The sequence below is a fragment of the Oryx dammah genome, unplaced genomic scaffold (genome assembly GCF_014754425.2).
Source record: "Oryx dammah isolate SB20612 unplaced genomic scaffold, SCBI_Odam_1.1 HiC_scaffold_22, whole genome shotgun sequence".
Classification (NCBI taxonomy): Eukaryota; Metazoa; Chordata; class Mammalia; order Artiodactyla; family Bovidae; genus Oryx; species Oryx dammah.
Window position 1 is genome coordinate 8,182,306 of NW_024070206.1, and position 22,011 is coordinate 8,204,316.

Genomic DNA, 22,011 nt, shown 5'->3' on the forward strand with positions numbered 1-22,011 from the left:
TATACAATAAGTAAACTACCCGTGTGAGTCCTTGAAATTTTGAGCCTTATAAAAAGTATCTTCATGTCGACAAAAGCGTTGAGAGTGGCTAACCTAAGATTCTACACTAAACTCTCCAGACAAGGTTAGATGCACCTGGGTTCTTCTGGCTGCATCCGTATGTATGTACATAAGTAGGCTGATCTCCATACTTCCTTCCACAGTGATGAATAGCAAAAATACAGGCATGGTACTAAGTTTCACTGATGTGCAAAAAAAAGAATGGATTTTCATAATAAATCTGATGCAACAAAAGCAAAATAAATATATACATGCATACTAAAATCCATAAAAAAAATAGTAATTTAATTGAGCAGAGCCCCTCTGTAGATAAGCTGCAGAGTGCACAGAAATGTTCGCTTAGCACAAGTTGCCTATGATCTTAGCTAAATGAGCCTGTAGGGCTGCTTCACATCTGCTTGACCAATGTCATTCTGTAAGGAGCTACAAGTTCATGAGCCAAGTGGACCTTCTTTAAAAACAGTAATAACATATGAAGAGAGAAAAATAGATATGAACACGTCAGCAAATCTAAGGCAGGTTGATTGCCTGGTCTTCCTTGAATTGGGGAATCTTCTTAAACTCACTTTGCTTCTTGAAGAAAAGTTGAGCCAGGATGTGGTCTGCAGTGGCCTGGAGATAATCGTCCATGTCAAGGGTTTGCAACTGATAGTGGAAACCAAAAGAAGAGATGTCAGCACCAAAGTACGGCCACAGAGATCCTACAGCCATCAGAGCATTTTCACGACGTTAGCTGCGTGGCTATGTAACACTAGGAGCTGTGAAATCCTGCAAATGGTCCCCTTGTGCTTGTCTTCTCTTGCCAGGGGGAGCTCACCTTTTTGACTCCAGGAATAAGGAAAGTGAGTGATGGCTAGAGATGCCGAGGCATCTCTTTAGAAGGGACCTCCATCCCATTGGGAGCTAGTTCTCTTTAAAGAGGGAGCATGACCTTCTGTCCACCTAGAAGCAGGGATTAGTGCCCAAAGGGCCTCTCCGAGCTCCATGCCCAGAGGCACATGATGGAGGCTCACATGGCGGCAAGGTAAGCGCCCCTCCTTCTCCGTAGCCAGAGACAGTTGTTTGTCTCTGCCTCTGGGGCGGGGCTGTCCAGCTGGTTTGACTCTGTCCGCCCTCTCTGCATCACTACCTTCCTCTCCTCCTCTATGCTCCCCACTCTCTGACACCACCTCCTTTCTCAGCCAGCCTCTCAGTTTCTGCATGCGTGTGGATCTCTGTGTCACTCACTGTGCTTCTCTTTCTCTCTGTCTGCGTGTGTCTCTGAGCTTACATGTGTGTAATCTCTCCATGTGTGTTTCTCACTAGGTCGTCTGCCTTTCCCTCTCCTGTGTGTACAGGTCTGTCTGTGTGTGGGATGTGTGTGTCTGTGTGTGGGATGTGTGTGTCCGTGTGTCTCTCCTCCTGTCTCTCCCTCCCTATGGGTCTCTGCCCCTTTCTGCGTCTGTGTTCATGTGTTTCCTTCTGTCCGTATGTCTCTGCGCTGCTTCTCTCTGTCTGTGTCATTCTGCTTGTGGTTCTCCGTCTCTATTTCTGTGCATGTCTCTGTCTCTGTGTATCTCTCTATGTGTGTTTCTGAGCACGTATGTCTCCCTGTGTTCCCATCTCTCATTCTCTGTTTCCTTCTGGGTGTGTGTTTCCATGTCTCAGACTGTCTCTCATCCTCCCTCCCTCCTCTCTCTTGATGTTTTTCCCTTCTTTTCCTACTTATATTGGATTGGATTTTGCTTCGTGATTTGTTCTTATAGTAACTGTAGAGAATAAAGACCAAGGGGGTGGCGGTAGCAGTGAAAGCACCAGCTGAGCTGCCAGGGAAGCCAGTGTGCTCCTTGCCCTGCACCATGTCCCCATGCCTTGTTTCGCTTGTAACTGGAAATTTGCATCTTGTGAAAAGTGAAAGTGAAAGTCGCTCAGTTGTGTCCGACTCCAGTGAGACCGGCTCCAAAAGTATGAGACACCAGAACCCTATCCCCCATCTTGCCCCGAGCAAGTCTACAGCTGTTAATAGTTTTCCAGTGCATATCTTCCTCAAAGAGCTCTCCACAAACCTCACCCCAGGTACCACCAGAAAGGTTTGGAGACTCAGAAAAGCAGACTCTGGAGTTTTCCAGTCTCCCTTGAAGAGGGGAAGTGTCATCATGGAAAATGAGCAGGACAGGCTTGCCTCTTGGTACAGGTCTTGTTGATGAAACTGCAGAATCTACACCATGCTCCCCGCTGGAGATCTTGTTGGGTCTCCACGTGGGAAGAACCATGGCCAAGAGAACCACGGCCTGTCGTTTCTGGACCTGCCCCAGGGGTCCCCAGACTCATAATTATCACCCTGTCTCGGCAGGGAATCTAGTCCTAAGACCTTTTTCTAAAATCTAAGTTCTACTACTTATTCTTGTTCTTCAAACACATTATTCCATCTAATTAAGGAACACTGGGGTGAATTTTTAAAAGCAAACAACTATTTAATATAACAAATAATTTCTCTTAATATGTGTTTTATAATACAGATCATGGTATATCAGATTTACTTAAAACAATGATGGGAGGGAATGCTACTCCTCAGGAGCACTGCTGAGTCATACTTCATGCTACTTTATGTCTCCTATAGTTTCTTTTCATATACAAAAGACTTTTCCTTCCTCCCTCTTCCTTTCTCTCTCTTTCTCCCTTATCTCTCTACCATAAATTTCAGAAGAATAAATTGGCCATGCTTACTTCACCTCCTCCCTCTCTGTTAGGGAGCTGGCAAAGCTTCAAAACTCAGGCTGTGTTTCTCTATGCCATAAGGTGTGTAAGAACTCACCTCAACACCAGTAAGCCAACCCAATCCTGGCCAACCCAACAGATATTAGGAAACCCACCTACCCACAGATACTAATCATATTCCCAAATATCTTCATGATTAGTAACAGAAATGATTTTCTAAGTCTCTGTATGCTGCTCTTTGGGCTTCCCAGGTGGCACCACTGGTGAAGAATCCACCTGCTAATGCAGGAGACTTAAGAGACACGGGTTCGATCCCTGGGTTGGGAAGATCCCCTGAAGAAGGCCATGGCAACTCACTCCAGTATTCTTGCCTGGACAATTCCATGGACAGAGGAGCCTGGAGGGCTACAGTCCATGGGGTTGCAAGGAGTCGGACACGACTGAAGCAACTGAGCACACACATGCTACTCTTTCGTCTTTTTTCTCAGTTGGTTGAGAATTCGGGGAATTGAGAGAGAAATGTGATGTACTGGATCCCTTTATAGCCAAATGAAAAGATTATTTGACCTCCGATTCTCCTCTTCACACATTGGTTCAGCCAGTTCATTAAATCAATCATCGATTCAATATCCATGTGCTGAGTTCCCTCTATGACCCAGACACACTGCTTAGCAGAGGACTCTGCACATCACGGGCACTCACCAACATCTCCAACACTGGCTTATTCTCACCTGGTTTCCAGTGCTGAAGGCAAGAATGAGAAGCAAATCCTCATCGCATGTGCTCTTAATGTAATGCTGGGTTCCAGTGGGGAAAAATATCACATCTCCAATGTGAATGTCAAACTCTATGGAACTCTGAGCATTGATAATGCCCACCTAAGGAGGGGGAAAAAACTATGCTGAACTGAAGCAAACAAAATCATTTATTCAATAAGGATAAGTATTCACAGTGAACAAATCAATAAAAGCACATAGTTATAAAGGTACTTCTTAGAGAAGGTAAACAGCAAAAAAGAGAAAAAAGAGGCAATCCTTCACATTCACGCTCCTGTTTCTGAGACACAGTTCCACAAAAATTAGAAGATACTCTATTGAAGTAAATGTCCCTCAAAATGCATTAGTTAAATCAATACTGCAGAACTTCATACAAAAAGAGCATTAACTGCCATGTTCTAATTAAGAGTATCAATGACCTTCATTCACTAATTAGGCAGAGGATTTAAATTCCAGCGTTTCACTACCCCTACACCCTCCTTTCCACTCATTTGGGAAAAGTCAGCCTCTGGGAGAGCAGCATCCTAAGGGTCTCCCTTTAAGAGGGCTGGAGACTGAATGCACATAAACGCACACACATGCGCACAAAGCACCTCACAAAGGACATCTGATCCTTGAAAGGAAATCTGCGGAGGATTAATGACAATGCCCTTTTCCCGTTTATTACAGATGTCACCTCTAAGAACGTAAAACTTTTGCTCCGGATGACAGAAAAGGTGAATTTCAGTCTGGTCTGATTCTATCTGTCACAACTGAAGCAGATATAAGCTAGAGAAGCCCATTTTTACCTGTAGATCTTCCCAGGATCCCTACGAAAGCCCAGAGGAGCTGCTGTCAAATCACTGTGATAAGATGATACTTTGTGTGGCTTTTCTTATGGTAATCATATAATTAATTGATCACCCAAACCAGGACTCTCTGTAGAGTCAAAAGTGGTGCTATTAATAATTTCACCAAGGGGATATATGGCCATCCTACTGGGGCTCCACACCTCCCTATTACCCCCACTCATAACACACTGAGAGGCAAACAGCCAGTTTCATGGTCCCCAAAGCAGAGCACACTAAATGCTTGCGTTAGTAGAGAATGCAAAACTCAGAAAATGTAAGCAGGTATTCCAGCCCTTCACCATTAGTGATAAACCTTTCTATCAGTTCTGAATGTTCCTAGAACATTCCTCGTGCTAAGAGCAAATTTGGAAGTTACCTCCCAGGACATGCATGGTACCCTCCATGGAAACCATGCCCAGAAAGCCATGTGCACAAAGTCCTATTCTATTACCAACAACTGAACCAAAACAAAGAAATACCTCGTTTGCTTCCTTCTGCACTGAAAAGGAAAGTTCAGGAAAAAAACTGTTCACAGAGAAATTACCTTTGCACATCCACTTATTACGTATCCCATTTCATTTGCATTAAAATGAAAGTGTGGCTGTCGTAATCCATTGTTATAAATCCTGAGTGTACTCAAAGTGAGGGCTTTTTGATGCTTGAGAAAGAAAAAGAAAAATGAATTCCAACATTTAGCCAACACTCAACTCAGCAATTTAACAATTCATATAATCATCGTAGTAACTAATATTTATAAAGCCCTCACTGAGAACAGGCAATTTTTTATATTCCTTTACAGTTATTATGTCACTTGTCCTTTATAACAATCTTGCAAGATTGCCACCAACCATATGAGATGAAATTAAAGTCTAGGTTGCCTGAGTAAACTAGGGACACACCGTGGCAGAACTGGGGTTTGAATCACGGGATTTGATGCCAGAGCGGTGCTCTTAGTCATTGAACAATACTGCCAGTTGAGCATTTAAAACACATGAAAAGAGAAATCTCACAAGCCTCCAGTCTCTTTATTAATGTAACCATCCATGCCAAGAAGTTAAGCTTCCAAATTCACAATGAGGCCTCAATCAATAGTTTGCATTGATCAAGTCAATGAGTGTTTGACTAGCTCTTTCCTTTTGCTTTGTCCAAAAAAACTGACCCAACCTAAAGCTCATATTTCATCCATTTTGATAATCATCAAAACATTTTTCTCAATTACCTGATTCAGAAATTCACTAAAAATTTTTTCATTGTGGCTCAGTTCACTTCTATTTTCCCAATATTGTGCCAATTGTATTATTCCTCCAGGAAATCGATGTTCTTTTGAGCCTGAATCAGATGAAATTTAAAAAACAAAATAAGACAAAACTACTTCAAAACGGTACCACAAAAGGAGAGCCAAATGCAGTCCCAGGAACAGCCCTTCTGTAGTCACGGAAGTTTATGTGGTAGGAAGTACAAGAGCACATCCTGTGTGCTGCCAAGATATTGACCTGATACTCCCAGATGCTATCCTACCTTCCCAAGTTCTCCTTAAATTTCTACCAAAAAAAGTGACCTCTTTTAAGACGTTCAACTCAGGGGACCTGGTTGTACAACTAGCCATTCAGTTGTGTCCAACTCTTTGTGACCCTATGGACTGTAGCTTGCCAGGCACCACTGTCCATGGGGATTCTCCAGGCAAGAATACTGGAGTGGGTTGCCATTCCCTTCTCCAGAAGATCTTCCCGACCCAGGGATCTAACCCTGTCTCCTGCACTGTAGGTCAATTCTTTACTGTCTGAGCCACCAGGGAAGCCCATGGAAAACATGAGACTCATCCTAAACCTCTCTCCCCGATCAGTCAACGAAGTCCTGTCAGTTAAATTCCCTGCTTCTCAACAATTCTTTCTGTCTCACAGAGTGAGGCCACCATCATCCCCTACCTGAAAGACTGCAAGAGTCCCTGACTCATCTCCCTGCTTCTCAGCTGGCCGCTTTCAATCATTCTCCACAATTCTGCTGGTCATCACTCCAAAAACAAAAACTAACACCAACTCAAAGAGACAGCTGCACCCTCGTTCACTGCAGCATATTTACAATAGCCAACATACGGAAACAATCTATGAGCCCAAGCTCACAGGTACAGGGAACAGAGTGGTAGCTGCCAGAGGCAGGCCATGGGGCTGGTTGAAATGGGTGAAGAAAGGCAAAAGACATAAATTTCCAGTTATAAAATAAACAGGTCATGGGGACATGATGCCGAACAAGGCACCACAGTTAACAACACTGTAAGGCATACGCTGGCTTCCCTGGTGGCTCAGCTGGTAAAGATCCACCTGCAGTGCAGGAGACCTGGACTCGATCCCTGGGTTGGGAAGATCCCCTGGAGAAGCGAAAGGCTACCCACTCCAGTATTCCAGCCTAGAGAATTCCATGGGTTGCAGAGTCGGACACGACTGAGTGACTTTCATTTCACAATGCATACATTAGAGTTACTAAGATCTTGTAAGTTCTCCTAAGAAAAAAAATTGCAACTATTAATATGTACAGTGGTGATGTTACTAATAACTGGACTTATTGTGGTGATCATTTCATAATATATACAAATATCGAATCACTGTGTTGTATACCTGAGACTAACATAATGTTGTAAGTCAATTACACCTCAATAAGATAATATAAAATAAATGATAAAAATAGGTAAATTAAAAACCTCACTGTATCACTCTGCTATTTAAAACCCCTTAATTGGGACTTCCCTGGTGGTCCAACGGTTAAGAACCCAACTTGCAATGCAGGTTCAATCTCTGATGGGGGAACTAAGATCCCACATACTGCAAAGCAACTAAGCCCAAGCACCTTCACTACTAAGCCTGTGCATCACAACTGGAGAGCCCATGTGCCTCAACAAAAATCCTGCGTGCAGAGACCTTCACCGGATCTTCACTGCACAAAGATGCCATGTAGCCAAATTAATCAATTATTAATTTTAAAATAAATAAAAATAAACCACTTAATTGCTACATGGTTGGACCCCTCCTCTCTCATCAGGCTCTTCTCCTACAGCATTGCCCAGCCCCAACACACACCCTCTCACGCTCTGAATTTTTTTCCCACATTCTCATTTGCTTCCAGGCCTTTTCTCTCATTTGCTACTCTGTTGAGAAATGTGTTTTTTGAAAGTTCTCTTGACTATGCCTTGCTGTAAATAAATAAATAAATAAAACAAAAACACATTATATCTTAATCCAATACACCTATGTAATCATACATATATAAATACTTAACCAAAAAGTAAAAAGCCTTCATGAAATAACATACTATACCTTTCAAGTCATAAAAGTACCTCCACACAAAGTTATCTGGAGACTGTGAGTAATTAGCATTGACAACAAGTTCTGCCAAGTTGGGAGGAAGATTGACCCCCTGATCCTCCTTTTGCTTATGGAATGTTCTAATGAAATTAATTCCACCTTCAGGCTGAAACACATAAGAGACCATATAAGATATCTGCAAACTAAGACTCAGCACAGCTGAATAAATAAATATTTTAAATTTTAAAAAGGAACAAAGTACTGATACATGCTACAACATGAATGAACACTGAAAACTTTATGCTAAGTGAAAGAAGCCAGACACAAAAGGCCACATATCATATGTTTTCATTTATATAGACAGACAGAACGGGCAAATCCACAGAGAAGGCTAACCAGTAGTTGCCAGGGCCTGGGGGTAGGAGAGAATGGGGAGTGAGGGAATGAAATTTCATTTCTTTTTGAGGGAATGAAAGTATTCTAAAACCAGACAGTGGAGACTGTTGCGCAGATCTGTTCAGTTCAGTTCAGTCGCTCAGTCGTGTCCAACTCTTTGCAACCCCATGAATCGCAGCATGCCAGCCCTCCCTGTCCATCACCAACTCCTGGAGTTCACCCAGACTCACGTCCATTGAGTCAGTGATGCCATCCAGCCATCTCATTCTCTGTCGTCCCCTTCTCCTCCGCGCCCAATCTCTCCCAGCATCAGAGTCTTTTCCAATGAGTCAACTCTTCACGTGAGGTGGCCAAAGTACTGGAGTTTCAGCTTTAGCATCATTCCTTCCAAAGAACACCCAGGACTGATCTCCTTCAGAATGGACTGGTTGGATCTCCTTGCAGTCCAAGGGACTCTCAAGAGTCTTCTCTGACACCACAGTTCAAAAGCATCAATTCTTCAGCGCTCAGCCTTCTTCACAGTCCAACTCTCACATCCATACATGACCACAGGAAAAACCATAGCCTTGACTAGACGGACCTTAGTCGGCAAAGTAATATCTCTACTTTTCAATATGCCATCTAGGTTGGTCATAACTTTTCTTCAAAGGAGTAAGCGTCTTTTAATTTCATGGCTGCAATCACCATCTGCAGTGATTTTGGAGCCCCCAAAAATAAAGTCTGACACTGTTTCCACTGTTTCTATTTGCCATGAAGTGATGGGACCAGATGCCATGATCTTCGTTTTCTGAATGTTGAGCTTTAAGCCAACTTTTTCACTCTCCTCTTTCACTTTCATCAAGAGGCTTTTTAGTTCCTCTTCACTTTCTGCCATAAGGGTGGTGTCATCTGCATATCTGAGGTGATTGATATTTCTCCCAGCAATCTTGATTCCAGCTTGTGTTTCTTCCAGTCCAGCGTTTCTCATGATGTACTCTGCATAGAAGTTAAATAAGCAGGGTGACAAGATACAGCCTTGACGTACTCCTTTTCCTATTTGGAACCAGTCTGTTGTTCCATGTCCAGTTCCAACTGTTGCTTCCTGGCCTGTATACAGATTTCTCAAGAGGCAGTTCCGGTGGTCTGGTATTTCCATCTCTTTCAGAATTTTCCACAGTTTATTGTGATCCACACAGTCAAAGGCTTTGGCATAGTCAATAAAGAAGAAATAGATGTTTTTCTGGAACGCTCTTGCTTTTTTCATGATCCAACAGATGCTGGCAATTTGATCTCTGGTTCCTCTGCCTTTTCTAAAACCAGCTTGAACATCTCGAAGTTCACAGTTCACATATTGCTGAAGCCTGGCTTGCAGAATTTTGAGCATTACTTTACTAACATGTGAGATGAGTGCAATTGTGCGGTAGTTTGAGCATTCTTTGGCATTGCCTTTCTTTGGAATTGGAATAAAAACTGACCTTTTTCAGTCCTATGGCCACTGCTGCATTTTCCAATTTTGCTGGCATATTGAGTGCAGCACTTTCACAGCATCATCTTTCAGGATTTGAAACAACTCAACTGGAATTCCATCACCTCCACTAGCTTTGTTCATAGTGATGCTTTCTAAGGCCCACTTGACTTCACATTCCAGGATGTCTGGCTCTAGATGAGTGTTCACACCATCATGATTATCTGGGTCATGAAGATCTTTTTTGTACAGTTCTTCTGTGTATTCTTGCCACCTCTTCTTAATATCCTCTGCTTCTGTTAGGTCCAGGCCATTTCTGTCCTTTATTGAGCCCATCTTTGCATGAAATGTTCTCTTGGTATCTCTAATTTTCTTGAAGAGATCTCTAGTCTTTCCCATTCTGTTCTTCTCCTCTATTTCTTTGCATTGATTGCTGAAGAAGGCTTTCTTATCTCTTCTTGCTATTCTCTGGAACTCTGCATTCAGATGCTTATATCTTTCCTTTTCTCCTTTGCTCTTCACTTCTCTTCTTTTCACAGCTATTTGTAAGGCCTCCCCAGACAGCCATTTTGCTTTTTTGCATTTCTTTTCCACGGGGATGGTCTTGATCCCTGTCTCCTGTACAATGTCACAAACCTCATTCCATAGTTCATCAGGCACTCTATCTATCATATCTAGTCCCTTAAATCTATTTCTCACTTCCACTGTATAATCATAAGGGATTTGATTTAGGTCATACCTGAATGGTCTAGCAGTTTTCCCTACTTTCTTCAATTTGAGTCTGAATTTGGTAATAAGGAGTTCATGATCTGAGCCACAGTCAGCTCCTGGTCTTGCTTTTGTTGACAGTATAGAGCTTCTCCATCTTTGGCTGCAAAGAATATAATCAATCTGATTTCGATGTTGACCATCTGGTGATGTCCATGTGTAGAGTCTCCTCTTGTGTTGTTGGAAGAGGGTGTTTGCTATGACCAGTGCATTTTCTTGGCAAAACTCTATTAGTCTTTGCCCTGCTTCATTCCGGATTCCAAGGCAAAATTTGCCTGTTACTCCAGGTGTTCCTTGACTTCCTACTTTTGCATTCCAGTCCTCTATAATGAAAAGGACATCTTTTTGGGTTGTTAGTTCTAAAAGGTCTTGTAGGTCTTCATAAAACCATTCAACTTCAGCTTCTTCAGCATTACTGGTTGGGGCATAGACTTGGATAACTGTGATACTGAATGGTTTGCCTTGGAAATGAACAGAGATCATTCTGTCATTTTTGAGATTGCATCCAAATACTGCATTTTGGACTCTTTTGTTGACCATGATGGCTACTCCATTTCTTCTGAAGGATTCCTGCCTGCAGTGGTAGATATAATGGTCATCTGAGTTAAATTCACCTGAGAACACACTAAAAACTTTGAAACTATACACTTTAAAAAGGATGGATTTTACAGTACATGGATTACATCTCAACAAAGTTGTTATATTTTAAAATGTCCAAAAAAAAAAGGTATTTGTGAAACATTCTACAAATTTTAGCAACAGAAGAAGATAGCTGAGGATAGGGTAGCATTGACACCAGTGTGGTTTTCAATGGCCCAGTCAAAAGAGCTGACCTCAACTACCCCAAGGTTTGTGATCTTTATGAAAATCTTCCAAGTGTTCAATGGATTGGCACTGGTACTTTATGGTCAATATAAATTCCTGCAAAAATATACACTGGTTCCCATGCTTACCAATACTCTCACTCTAATGACTCATTTCTTCTACGTCTCCCTAAAACGTTAGAGCAGGATCTAATGCAAGATAAATCTCAGAATCCCACTATTGAAGTCCCTAAATTTACCACAGAACCCTTCCAAATTGCCATGCCTGGACCATCTCCAGTTCTGATCACCGATTTGCACTTTCAGCATCTACACGTGACCTTCTAAACCCAGCACTATCAGCAGTTTCTCCAGTGATACTGAGAGAGATCAAAAGCAGCTATTCCTCAGGAAAAACTGTGGGTTCCTCTGCATTAGATTAAGAAAACACAATTACATCATCTGTAGCAAAGTTCTCCCTAGATGAGTTTATAGCTTTCCAGAGATGAAAAATTATAGTAATTTCTACTATCATAACCTTTATACCAATTTATTATATCAGTAGTTTCCAGGACTTCCCTAGTGGTCCAGGGGTTAAGAATTTGCCTTCCAATGGGATTGGAAGAGACTCAATTTGATTCCTGGTAGAGACACCACCCTTATGGCAGAAAGTGAAGAGGAACTAAAAAGCCTCTTGATAAAAGTGAAAGAGGAGAGTGAAAAAGTTGGCTTAAAGCTCAACATTCAGAAAATGAAGATCATGGCATCTGGTCCCATCACTTCCTGGAAAACAGATGGGGAAACAGTGGAAACAGTCTCAGACTTTATTTTGGGGGGCTCCAAAATCACTGCAGATGGTGACTGCAGCCATGAAATTAAAAGATGCTTACTTTTTGGAAGAAAAGTTATGACCAACCTAGATAGCATATTGAAAAGCAAAGACACTACTTTGCCAACAAAGGTCCGTCTAGTCAAGGCTGTGGTTTTTCCAGTAGTCATGTATGGATGTGAGAGTTGGACTGTGAAGAAGGCTGAGCACCGAAGAATTGATGCTTTTGAACTGTGGTGTCAGAGAAGACTCTTGAGAGTCCCTTGGACTGCAAGGAGATCCAACCAGTCCATTCTGAAGGAGATTAGTCCTGGGTGTTCTTTGGAAGGAATGATGCTAAAGCTGAAACTCCAGTACTTAGGCCACCTCATGCGAAGAGGTGACTCATTGGAAAAGACTCTGATGCTGGGAGGGATTGGGGGCAGGAGGAGAAGGGGACGACAGAGGATGAGATGACTGGATGGTATCACCGACTTGATGGACATGAGTTTGAGTGAACTCCGGGAGTTGGTGATGGACAGGGAAGCCTGGTGTGCTGCAATTCATGGGGTGGCAAAGAGTCAGACACAACTGAGTGACTGAACTGAACTCAACTGAGAGGCACTAAGATCCCACATGCTACCGAGTAACTGCTGAGTAACTACATGCCACAGAGTAACGACTGAGCCCATACGCTCTGGAGCCCACGCCCAACTAGAGAAGCCTGTGTACTACATCTTCGAATGCCACAACTAAGACCCGACGCAGCCAAAGAAGTAAATATTAAAACAAAAGATTTTTTAAAAATACTTTCCTATAGAAGCCCTTCATAGGGGAAAATAAAGAGCAATTCAACTTCGAGGCGGTTTATGTGTTAAATAGGAAGCAAGTCATGTTCTTGAGCCCATTACCCAACTGTTACTTTGTTGACTGCCACCTTAGAAACTCCAATAGCCATGCCTTCTTGGTGCCCACGGAATGCACACCCTCTCAGGATTTGTTCTCAGCAGTGGTACACACCTTTAAGTGACCTGGAAGTATTCTCAGCAGTGATACAGACCTTAAGTGACCGGGAAGCAATATCCTCAGGTGTAGAAAAAAATACATCATCGACATCCAGGGTCTGAAGTTCCTCATGTGTAGAAAAGAAGAGCAAAAAAAAGCAGTCTTCACTCCCCACATTCTTTATCCAGTGCACTGTGTTTTTCGGGAAGAAGATCACTTGGCCAGCTGTAACATTGTACGTGGTAACGACAGCACCATCATCAACCACCCCAACCCATGCCGTCCCCTGAAATGGAAATGGAAGAGCATATCCCAACATCAATTTAGAGCAGTGCTTTTCAACCTTTTTTCATTACCTGCCTTCTAAGGTACCATGTTAGACTGTTTTTCTAATCCCCACCCTATGAAACGTTACCATTACAGAGGTACTGGAGACCTGTATATGGCACACACATACTGCTCATGTACTACACGTACATCTATGCTGTAGACATAAAAAGAGTGATACTTTCACCCTGCCAACAACCAGTTTTTGCCCTCTTCAGGGTAATACCACCCCCTGAGCATTTAGAGCTCTAAGATCATGCTAGTTTGAAAAGACTGCAAGCACATGTGTGTGTTCATAGACGGTTGCATAGACATACATGTGTACGCTTGTGTATGTTTGTGTGTTTGCAAACAGATGTGTATGTATTTACCAGGTAAGAAAAAGCCTACATATAATTTTAATAATAATAATAGTAATAACATAGTGCATTTACTGCTATGTCCAAGTATTCTTCTAAAGAGGGTTTAATCTCATAGATGAAGCTCTAATCTCTTCTTGTAAATTCTAAAATCGAGTGAATTGTCCAAGTATAAAAAAGGAGTTTTATTAGCAATAACAGAAATATGTCACACATAAAAATTGGCTCATCTATTAACAACATTACCAGGGTAAGACCAAACTCTGAAAGCTCTATGAAAGCTTAATCACTCCAATTTCCCCAGTGTCTGGAACACAGAAGCCATAAATACATTTCAGAATTAATGAATTATTTGCAATTCAGGGAAGTACACTCATTTCACTTCCAGCTCTATTTCACTTTACTTCCAAAGAATTCTGGAAAATAAAAGCCACAAAAGGGCATACCATTGGCGGATCTCAGGGACTCCAGGTTGAACATCAGCAAACTAGTTCGTTATTCCAGTCCCTGCTTTTTTCCCTAAAGGGAAGCTGTAGTCTCTTTGATCATTAGATCAGAGCTACCAGTTTTAGCTTTGGCTCAAAGGATGGAACAGTGATCTGAGCTTAACAATGTATGAAAAATGATTTTATACTGAAGAAAGAAGTTCAAAGTGATGCCACAAATAATTAAGACAAAACAGTCTAATGTTTCAAGGCACTGCTAACTGGTCTAACTGGGTACACAGCCAAAGCCTGGATGTTGTCTATCATTCTGTTAGTTAAGTAGGTTTTGCAACAACCTAAATAATAGCCTGAGGACACACAGCACAAATGCTCAAGCACAGAATGTGGGCAAACCAGTTATACCTGTACAAGATAGCCATGTTCGTTGGCATTGAAGTGCCAGTGAGGGGCCCGGAGGCCACTGCTTTTTATTCTCAGGGTCCCCAGGCTCATCTGTGATCTCTGGCTGTTCAAGCTGCTGCCAAAGGCCTCCTCTTCAATGCTGAGGTAGTCGTTGGCATTGTTCCTGTACCGGGCCCACTGGATTATGCCACCAGGGAACTCAAACACCTGAAAAGTCATAGGCGAACCATCAGCATGGAGGCCATCTCCTGAGGAAAGTGAGGCCACCATGGCCCCCAGAGTGAGAGGGCAGCACAGGGAAAAAGAAAACAGGGGTGAGTGGATATGAGAGTGAGTGGATATGGGGGTGAGTGGATACGGGAGGTCCCCCCAAAAAAGAAGAGAAAGAACAGGTCTACAAGGCTCCAGGAGACAACAGTGCCATCAGTCCCTGTTAGACAGAAAAACGAACACCTATCTTGACAAGAGAATACAGGGCTTTCCATCTGTCCTCCTGTACCTCCCAGAGAACCAGCTACTAAAGCAAAGTTCAGCCTGGAGCCAACATCCACCCACCTTTCCCCTTCTCCATCCCTCACTTCCCTTCATCCAAACAGCCCACAGCTACTTCTTTCCAATGAAGAGAGAACACAGCTTAGTAAACAAGCAATGGAAACTTCATTTTGAAATCATCATTTATAACAGATGATTCTTTTTCTTAATACGTGTGATCCATACCACGAAGAAGGCAATGGCACCCCACTCCAGTACTCTTGCCTGGAAAATCCCACGGACGGAGGAGCCTGGTAGGCTGCAGTCCATGGGGTCGCTAAGAGTCAGACATGACTGAGCGACTTCACTTTCACTTTTCACTTTCCTGCATTGGAGAAGGAAATGGCAACCCACTCCAGTGTTCTTGCCTGGAGAATCCCAGGGACAGGGGAACCTGGTGGGCTGCCATCTATGGGGTTGCACAGAGTCAGACACAACTGAAGTGACTTAGCAGCATACCTTGGATTTAGATAAATGATTAAGAAACTGAAATTTTGGATCAACAGCCTTTGGCACCACGGGAATTGCTGTTTGCAGAGATTGGGCTCCGGGTTCTGAATGAGGCTGAGGGTTGTTGACATAAACCAAGGAGACAATCAGGACTCCAATCACCGTGGTAATGGTGCAAGCCAAAAGACACACCAGGAAAATGCTCATCAGTGACCACTGCCTCCTCTTTTCCTAGAAGAAATTAGAAATTATTCTCCACTCTTGAGGCATCAGAAACATTGCCAACTGTCTGTTTGGTTTATTTCCTCTTTCATTAAAAAAATAAAGCACATTTGTGGGATAAACATACTGAGTAAAATGAGAGATGTGTAAATCAGTACACACACACACACTCACAGTATGGTCAGGCCCCATAAGATGGCTGCTTTCCTGCTCTCTGTACAGCCCTTGCCCCACTCTGCCTCACCGTTACCTGATGCACACAACTTCCTCCCCTCCTAAGGGGAAACTAATCAGTAACCATGTGCATGATCAGCCTGACCCCCACTAATGATTATTCCAGCCCTCGGACCACATTGGCTCCGGTATGCTCAGTCATCACGGAGGAACAGTGGCCCCTGCAATGGTTGCTAACCCAGAGCTGTGGGGAGATGCATTCCAACAGTCTCCCTGCAACCCAGGAGCCCTTCTGACATCAGGCCCCTTATAACTGATAGCCCCCCTCCTCCCCTGTGCAGGGAAAATCGAGCCTGTGTCCTGCCTGCCCTCAGCAGTACCCGGTGGGTGTCCTTCTAGGCCCTTGGCCTCTGACCTGTAAGACGCCCTGTCCAGTGCACCACTGATGTGTCTGCTGCCGACTCGGGTTCTCTCTTCAGTCTAGCAGCTGGGCAAGTGCAAGGACTGTAGGACATTCACACATGGCCCATACATCAGATAACACCCAAATGAACAAGAATAAAAATAAACATTTGAGGACTGGGGCACACAATAAATTAAGGAAATTAAATACCCAACTAAGTACTTCCAAATCAGTCAATTAGCCCCTATTTACCAATTTCTTCACCTGAAAATCAATGAGGTTATAAGGAGCTATTTTCTAAGAATGTTTTGGTTCCAGAATGTACAAATGCATTTATGTGTACAGGTACATGCATGGGAATAAGTAACATATCAGTAATCAATGGGCCTGACCTGACAAGTCTCTGTCTCCCCCTCCCTCCCTCATTTAAATAGCTTCAGTAAATTCCCTTCAGTAATAACACATATTATTATGTGTATTACCTATATGACCTAAGTCATCACTCAACTCTAAGTCACGGTATTTCCATGTATTCCTATGTTACTACTTCCTGGTTTCATATCACAAATATATGCTATAAACTTATTTCTGAGTTACAATCCACATTACTGAAAGCTGCCAAGAAAATACTCACCCCAACCTTTCAACCAACTTGCGCTTACTCCTCTGACCACTAAAATGATGACTATCCTCAAGGACGGCAAGGAGTCCTTTTCCACTGTTCTCTGAGTTCCTGGTCTTGCTCTCTGATCAAGTACATTTTTGATCACTAATAATTCTAACATAGATAGTCTTACTTTGAAAGTGAAAGTGAAGTCGCTCAGTCGTGTCCAACTCTTTGGGACCCCATGGACTGTAGCCTACCAGGCTCCTCCATCCATGGGATTCTCCAGACAAGAAAACTGGAGTGGGTTGCCATTTCCTTCTCCAGGGGATCTTCCCAACCCAGGGATCAAACCCGGGTCTCCTGCATTGGAGGCAGACACTTTAACCTCTGAGCCACCAGGGTAGCCTTACTTTAACACTCATAAATATTCAAAAGAACACAAATAACAAATGTTGGCAAGGATGTGGGAAAAAGGGAACCCTGTACACTGTTGGTAGGAATGTAAACTGTGCAGTCACTGTGGAGAACAATATGGAGGTTTCTCAAAAAACTAATGATGGAACTGCTATATGACCTGGAGATTTCACTCCCAAGTATATATTTAAAACAAAAACACTAATTCAAAGGGATACATGCACCTCAATATTCACAGCAGCATTATTTACAATCTCCAAGGTATGGAAGCAACCTAAGTGTTCATTAGCAGATGGCTGGATAAAGAAGATGCAGTATATATACAATAGAATACTACTCAGTCACAAAAAAGGAACAAAATTCCCTGCCATTTGTAGCAACATGGATGGACTGGGAGGGCATTGTGCTAAGTGAAATAAGTCAGACAAATAAAGACAAATACTGAATGATATCACTTAAATGTGGAATCTAAAAAAATACAACAAACTAGTGAATATAACAAAAAACGAAGCATACTCACCATATAAAGAGCAAATTAATGATTACCAGTGGGTAGGCAGGGGAAGAACAATGGATTGGGGAATAAGAGTACAAACTGTTGAGTGTAAGACAGGCAACAAGGATGTATTATTATACAACAGAGAGAATATTGCCAATATTTTGTAATACTTGAATGTAATTTTTTTAATGTGTAAAAAAATTTTTTAATGTTTTAAATTATTTAATGATATGTTTGGTATAGCATAATCATTTACCAACATATTCAGTTTAACACTGTATAAGGGTATTATATTGAACAATAAATAACTCATTAATGCCAGAAACAACAATTCATAGAAAGCTGGGCCACTAAACGGCTACAGGAATTAACAGCTTATGAGAGAAAAGGCAGGTCAGATTTTCAGAATAGGACATGCTAGCTTTCTTTAGAAGGTCACTTGAAGAAAACTGGTCTAAGGAGGGGCTCCTTCCTGAGATCTGCATAAAGGTTTTCAGGCAAGTAATCTCAAGATGTAAATCCCCATTTACATTCTTACCGTTCTGGAGAAGGTATTCATCTTCCCCTCAGACACAACCTTTCGCTCTGCATCTTCATTCATTTCAAATGCTAAGTTGTCCATTGGCTAAGAGGGCAAGCAATCCACTGAGAAAAACAGGGAAGGGATGCAACTTTAGCAAAGACAGAAACCCCTGAGAAGAATGATCATTCTTAAATAAGGAAGTGCTTATATAAAGCTGAAAGTCAAGGAAACGAAATAAGGAAGCTGTTTCTTAGACAATAATCTCAGTTGAAAAAAAAAAAAAACAACCCATAGAAAGAATTGCCAAATTAGAGATCAATAAACATTTCTGGTCCACCACTCTTTGCTCACTGATGACACATACAACAGATAATAACAGAAGCTACTAACGTTTATTTCCTCCCTTCCACTAAGTACCGAGCACAGTACCAAGTGCTTTCCACACATCATGGGATTTAATTCTTACAGCAATCCTGTCAGGTATTCCGGTGATTCTTCCCATTTTGTAAATTAGAAACCTAGGCACCAAGAGGTGTGATACCTGCCCCAAATCACACACCTAGTTTTAGAGTAGGAGCAAAGATACCCTTTATCAAAAGATTCTCCCATAACATCAGGTTCTCTGCAGAGTCTGATGTGGGTACAAATGTTTTTTCACCCATATCAGTCCTGCCAGACAAGAATACTGGAGTGTGTTGCCATTTCCTCCTCCAGTGGAGCTTCCAAACCCAAGGACTGAACCCATGTCTCTTGTGTCTGCTGCTCTGGCAGGTGGATTCTTTACCACTGGTGCCATCTAGGAATCCCTGTCTCTTGACAGTGTGATTGATTGTTCCATGTGGTTTGTTTATTGGATAATGCTGTTAAAAGTTAAATCTTTAAAATTTGTTTCACATCATCTTTCCTGGTGATGAGTTATGGCCTGAGTAAGCTAAAAATCTACTACTATAACCCACGAAACAATCAACCATCTGAAACCAGTAGGTGGTGTTTTGGGGGTTCTAAGGAGCTCTGGTCTTTCATGTCTCAGCGCAGAAAGAATTCAGTGAGGGGCAAAGTGACTAGAGAAAGTCTGTGAGCCGCAACCAAGACCCAGATTAGCCAAAAATAAATATTTTTAAAGGATAAGTTATTTTATTAGACTAGGACATTTGTGAGGCTTACACACAGCTGGGTGAGAAGGTGCCACCCTAGGAATTTGGTGGGCTACATTCTTTTCATCAAAGGGAAAGTCGGCACGGGGAATAGGCCGCCTCCTCCCTCATTCTCGAGTGGACATCATGCTTCCATCATCAGCTCCTTCTCCAGGCTGGGCACAGGAGTTTTCTTGTCCCTACATGGTCAAGCCAGGACGGTCAGGGCACCGTGGAAAAATTATTTCAGGTCTCAGTACAATGAATGTCTTTCAAGTGTCACCTTTCCATAAATTATTGAATTTTAAGTGTGCAGAGAGCATATCATAGGGGTCATTTACTTAATGAGCTCACTGAGCAGAATGTGGGTCTCATGCCACCATTATTTTATTGTTTTGAGGCATATCTTGTGCTTCTGTGGCATGGTTTGTTGCTAAGCAAGCCTGCTTAGTTTTGTGGTTAAGCAAACCTACTTTCTTGAGTAACCATTAACTTACAGGGGTCTCCCATACTTTCTTCTTTATCTACCATTCTCTAGAGGAATTAACTATTTAATTATCTACTTTGTCCCTTATTCCTTCAATAAACAGGACTGAATGCCAACTCTATTTCAGGCTGTATACCACTCTACACATTAACAAGGCTTTTATTAGCGTGTAATCTAGTAGGAAAAACAAAAAGGAAAGCAAATAGTTTTCCCCAACAAAGTGCTGAGTTATGATAGAAGTATGCACAAGATCTTGGGAGGACAGAATTAGAGTAACTCTGTCTAAAACAGAAAGAAAAGACAGGGCCAATCTGAAAACATAATTTTGAGCTAAGACTTCGAGTCCTGGCACAATTCCACTTGTTAGGCATTCTTACTTGCATTCTATTTTATATGTCTGGCTGCCAGGAAGTAGCTTATTAAGAGAGCATGTAGTAAAAATATAGATCCTATCTGGGTCAGGCAGCTCTGACTCTGACATGGCTGAAGATTAACCTGTGCTCAAATGATGGGAAGTGACTTTGTGACTTTCCTACCATATCTTGTCAAACCTAAGACTTGTCAGTGACTCATATCAATTTAGCCTTTTCCCATAAAGACCTGGAATTTAAATGTATGGCATTTAATTTTTGAGATAATAAAATGTTCAAAATAATTTATCTGTGGAGCTAGCAAGGTGATTTTCTCACTGTGCAAGTACAGTACCATAAAACGTATCTTCCTGTTCAGTTTTCCTGGTGCATTTGTCGGACAGAAAATTCTACATTTTAACATCTCTAAAAAGGGGATGTGGTTTACCATGAGTGGTCAATAAGATTCAATGGAAATACAGTTGGTGTGGCCTCACCAGTATATACTATATGAGTATCAGTCCATAACCAGGGCACAATTTTATGGTGTATGATTCAGAGTGAAAATGCTGGAGCCAGACCATCAGGGTTTGAATCCTAATTCTGCTACTTAGTAGCTGTGTGACCCAGGGCGAGTTATTTAACCTACTGTGCCTCAAGCTCTTCATTTTTTTTTGTTGTTATTTAGTCACTAAGTTGTATCTGACTCTTTTTCAACCCCATGGACTGTATAACCCACCAGGCTCCTCTATCCACAAGATTTCCCAGGCAACAATACTGGAGTGGGTTGCCATTTCCTTCTCCAGGGGATCTTTCCAACCCAGGGGTCACACCCATGTTTCCTGCACTGGCAGGAGGATTCTTTACCACTGAGCCACTTGGGAAGTCCTCTTCATCTTTACAATGGAGACAAAGTTGGCTTAAAGCTCAACGTTCAGAAAACGAAGATCATGGCATCTGGTCCCATCACTTCATGGCAAATAGACGGGGAAACAGTAGAAACAGTGTCAGACTTTATTTTTTGGGGCTCCAAAATCACTGCAGATGGTGACTGCAGCCATGAAATTAAAAGACGCTTACTCCTTGGAAGAAAAGTTATGACCAACCTAGATAGCATATTCAAAAGCAGAGATGTTACTTTGCCGACTAAGGTCCATCTAGTCAAGGCTATGGTTTTTCCTGTGGTCATGTATGGATGTGAGAGTTGGACTGTGAAGAAGGCTGAGCACCAAAGAATTGATGCTTTTGAACTGTGGTGTTGGAGAAGACTCTTGAGAGTCCCTTGGACTGCAAGGAAATCCAACCAGTCCATTCTGAAGGAGATCAGCCCTGGGATTTCTTTGGAAGGAATGATGCTAAAGCTGAAACTCCAGTACTTTGGCCACCTCATGTGAAGAGTTGACTCATTGGAAAAGACTTTGATGCTGGGAGGGATTGGGGGCAGGAGGAGAAGGGGACGACAGAGGATGAGATGGCTGGATGGCATCACCGACTCGATGGACGTGAGTCTGGGTGAACTCCAGGAGTTGGTGACGGACAGGGAGGCCTGGTGTGCTGCGATTCATGGGGTCGCAAAGAGTCGGACACGACTGAGCGACTGAACTGAACTGAATATAGAGGTTTGAAAAGATTGAGCCAGTTAATGTAAGTAAAGTGTTTCATACAGAGCCTGCACATAATAAATGCCCAATGACTCCTTTTTAATAGGCACACGTGGACTCACTACTTTAATAATTTGCTTACTTTGAAATGGCAGGACATCTAAATTCAGAGTCGCCTACTGCCCCTCCTAGCAAGTCAG

The 22,011-nt window shown here is 42.4% G+C and overlaps 1 protein-coding gene across 1 annotated transcript; it reads right to left on the reverse strand.

The window, feature by feature from the left end:
* Positions 1–304: 304 nt before the first annotated feature.
* LOC120880973 lies at positions 305–18,339 on the reverse strand. The gene is made up of 9 exons (XM_040264452.1): positions 18,256–18,339; positions 15,408–15,629; positions 14,418–14,624; positions 12,939–13,169; positions 7,672–7,825; positions 5,583–5,692; positions 4,908–5,021; positions 3,489–3,635; positions 305–705 (listed from the first exon to the last, which is right to left on the reverse strand). Exons 1-9 carry the CDS (start codon positions 18,337–18,339, stop codon positions 571–573), a joined length of 1,404 nt encoding a protein of 467 aa, XP_040120386.1. The 3' UTR covers positions 305–570.
* Positions 18,340–22,011: the final 3,672 nt, after the last annotated feature.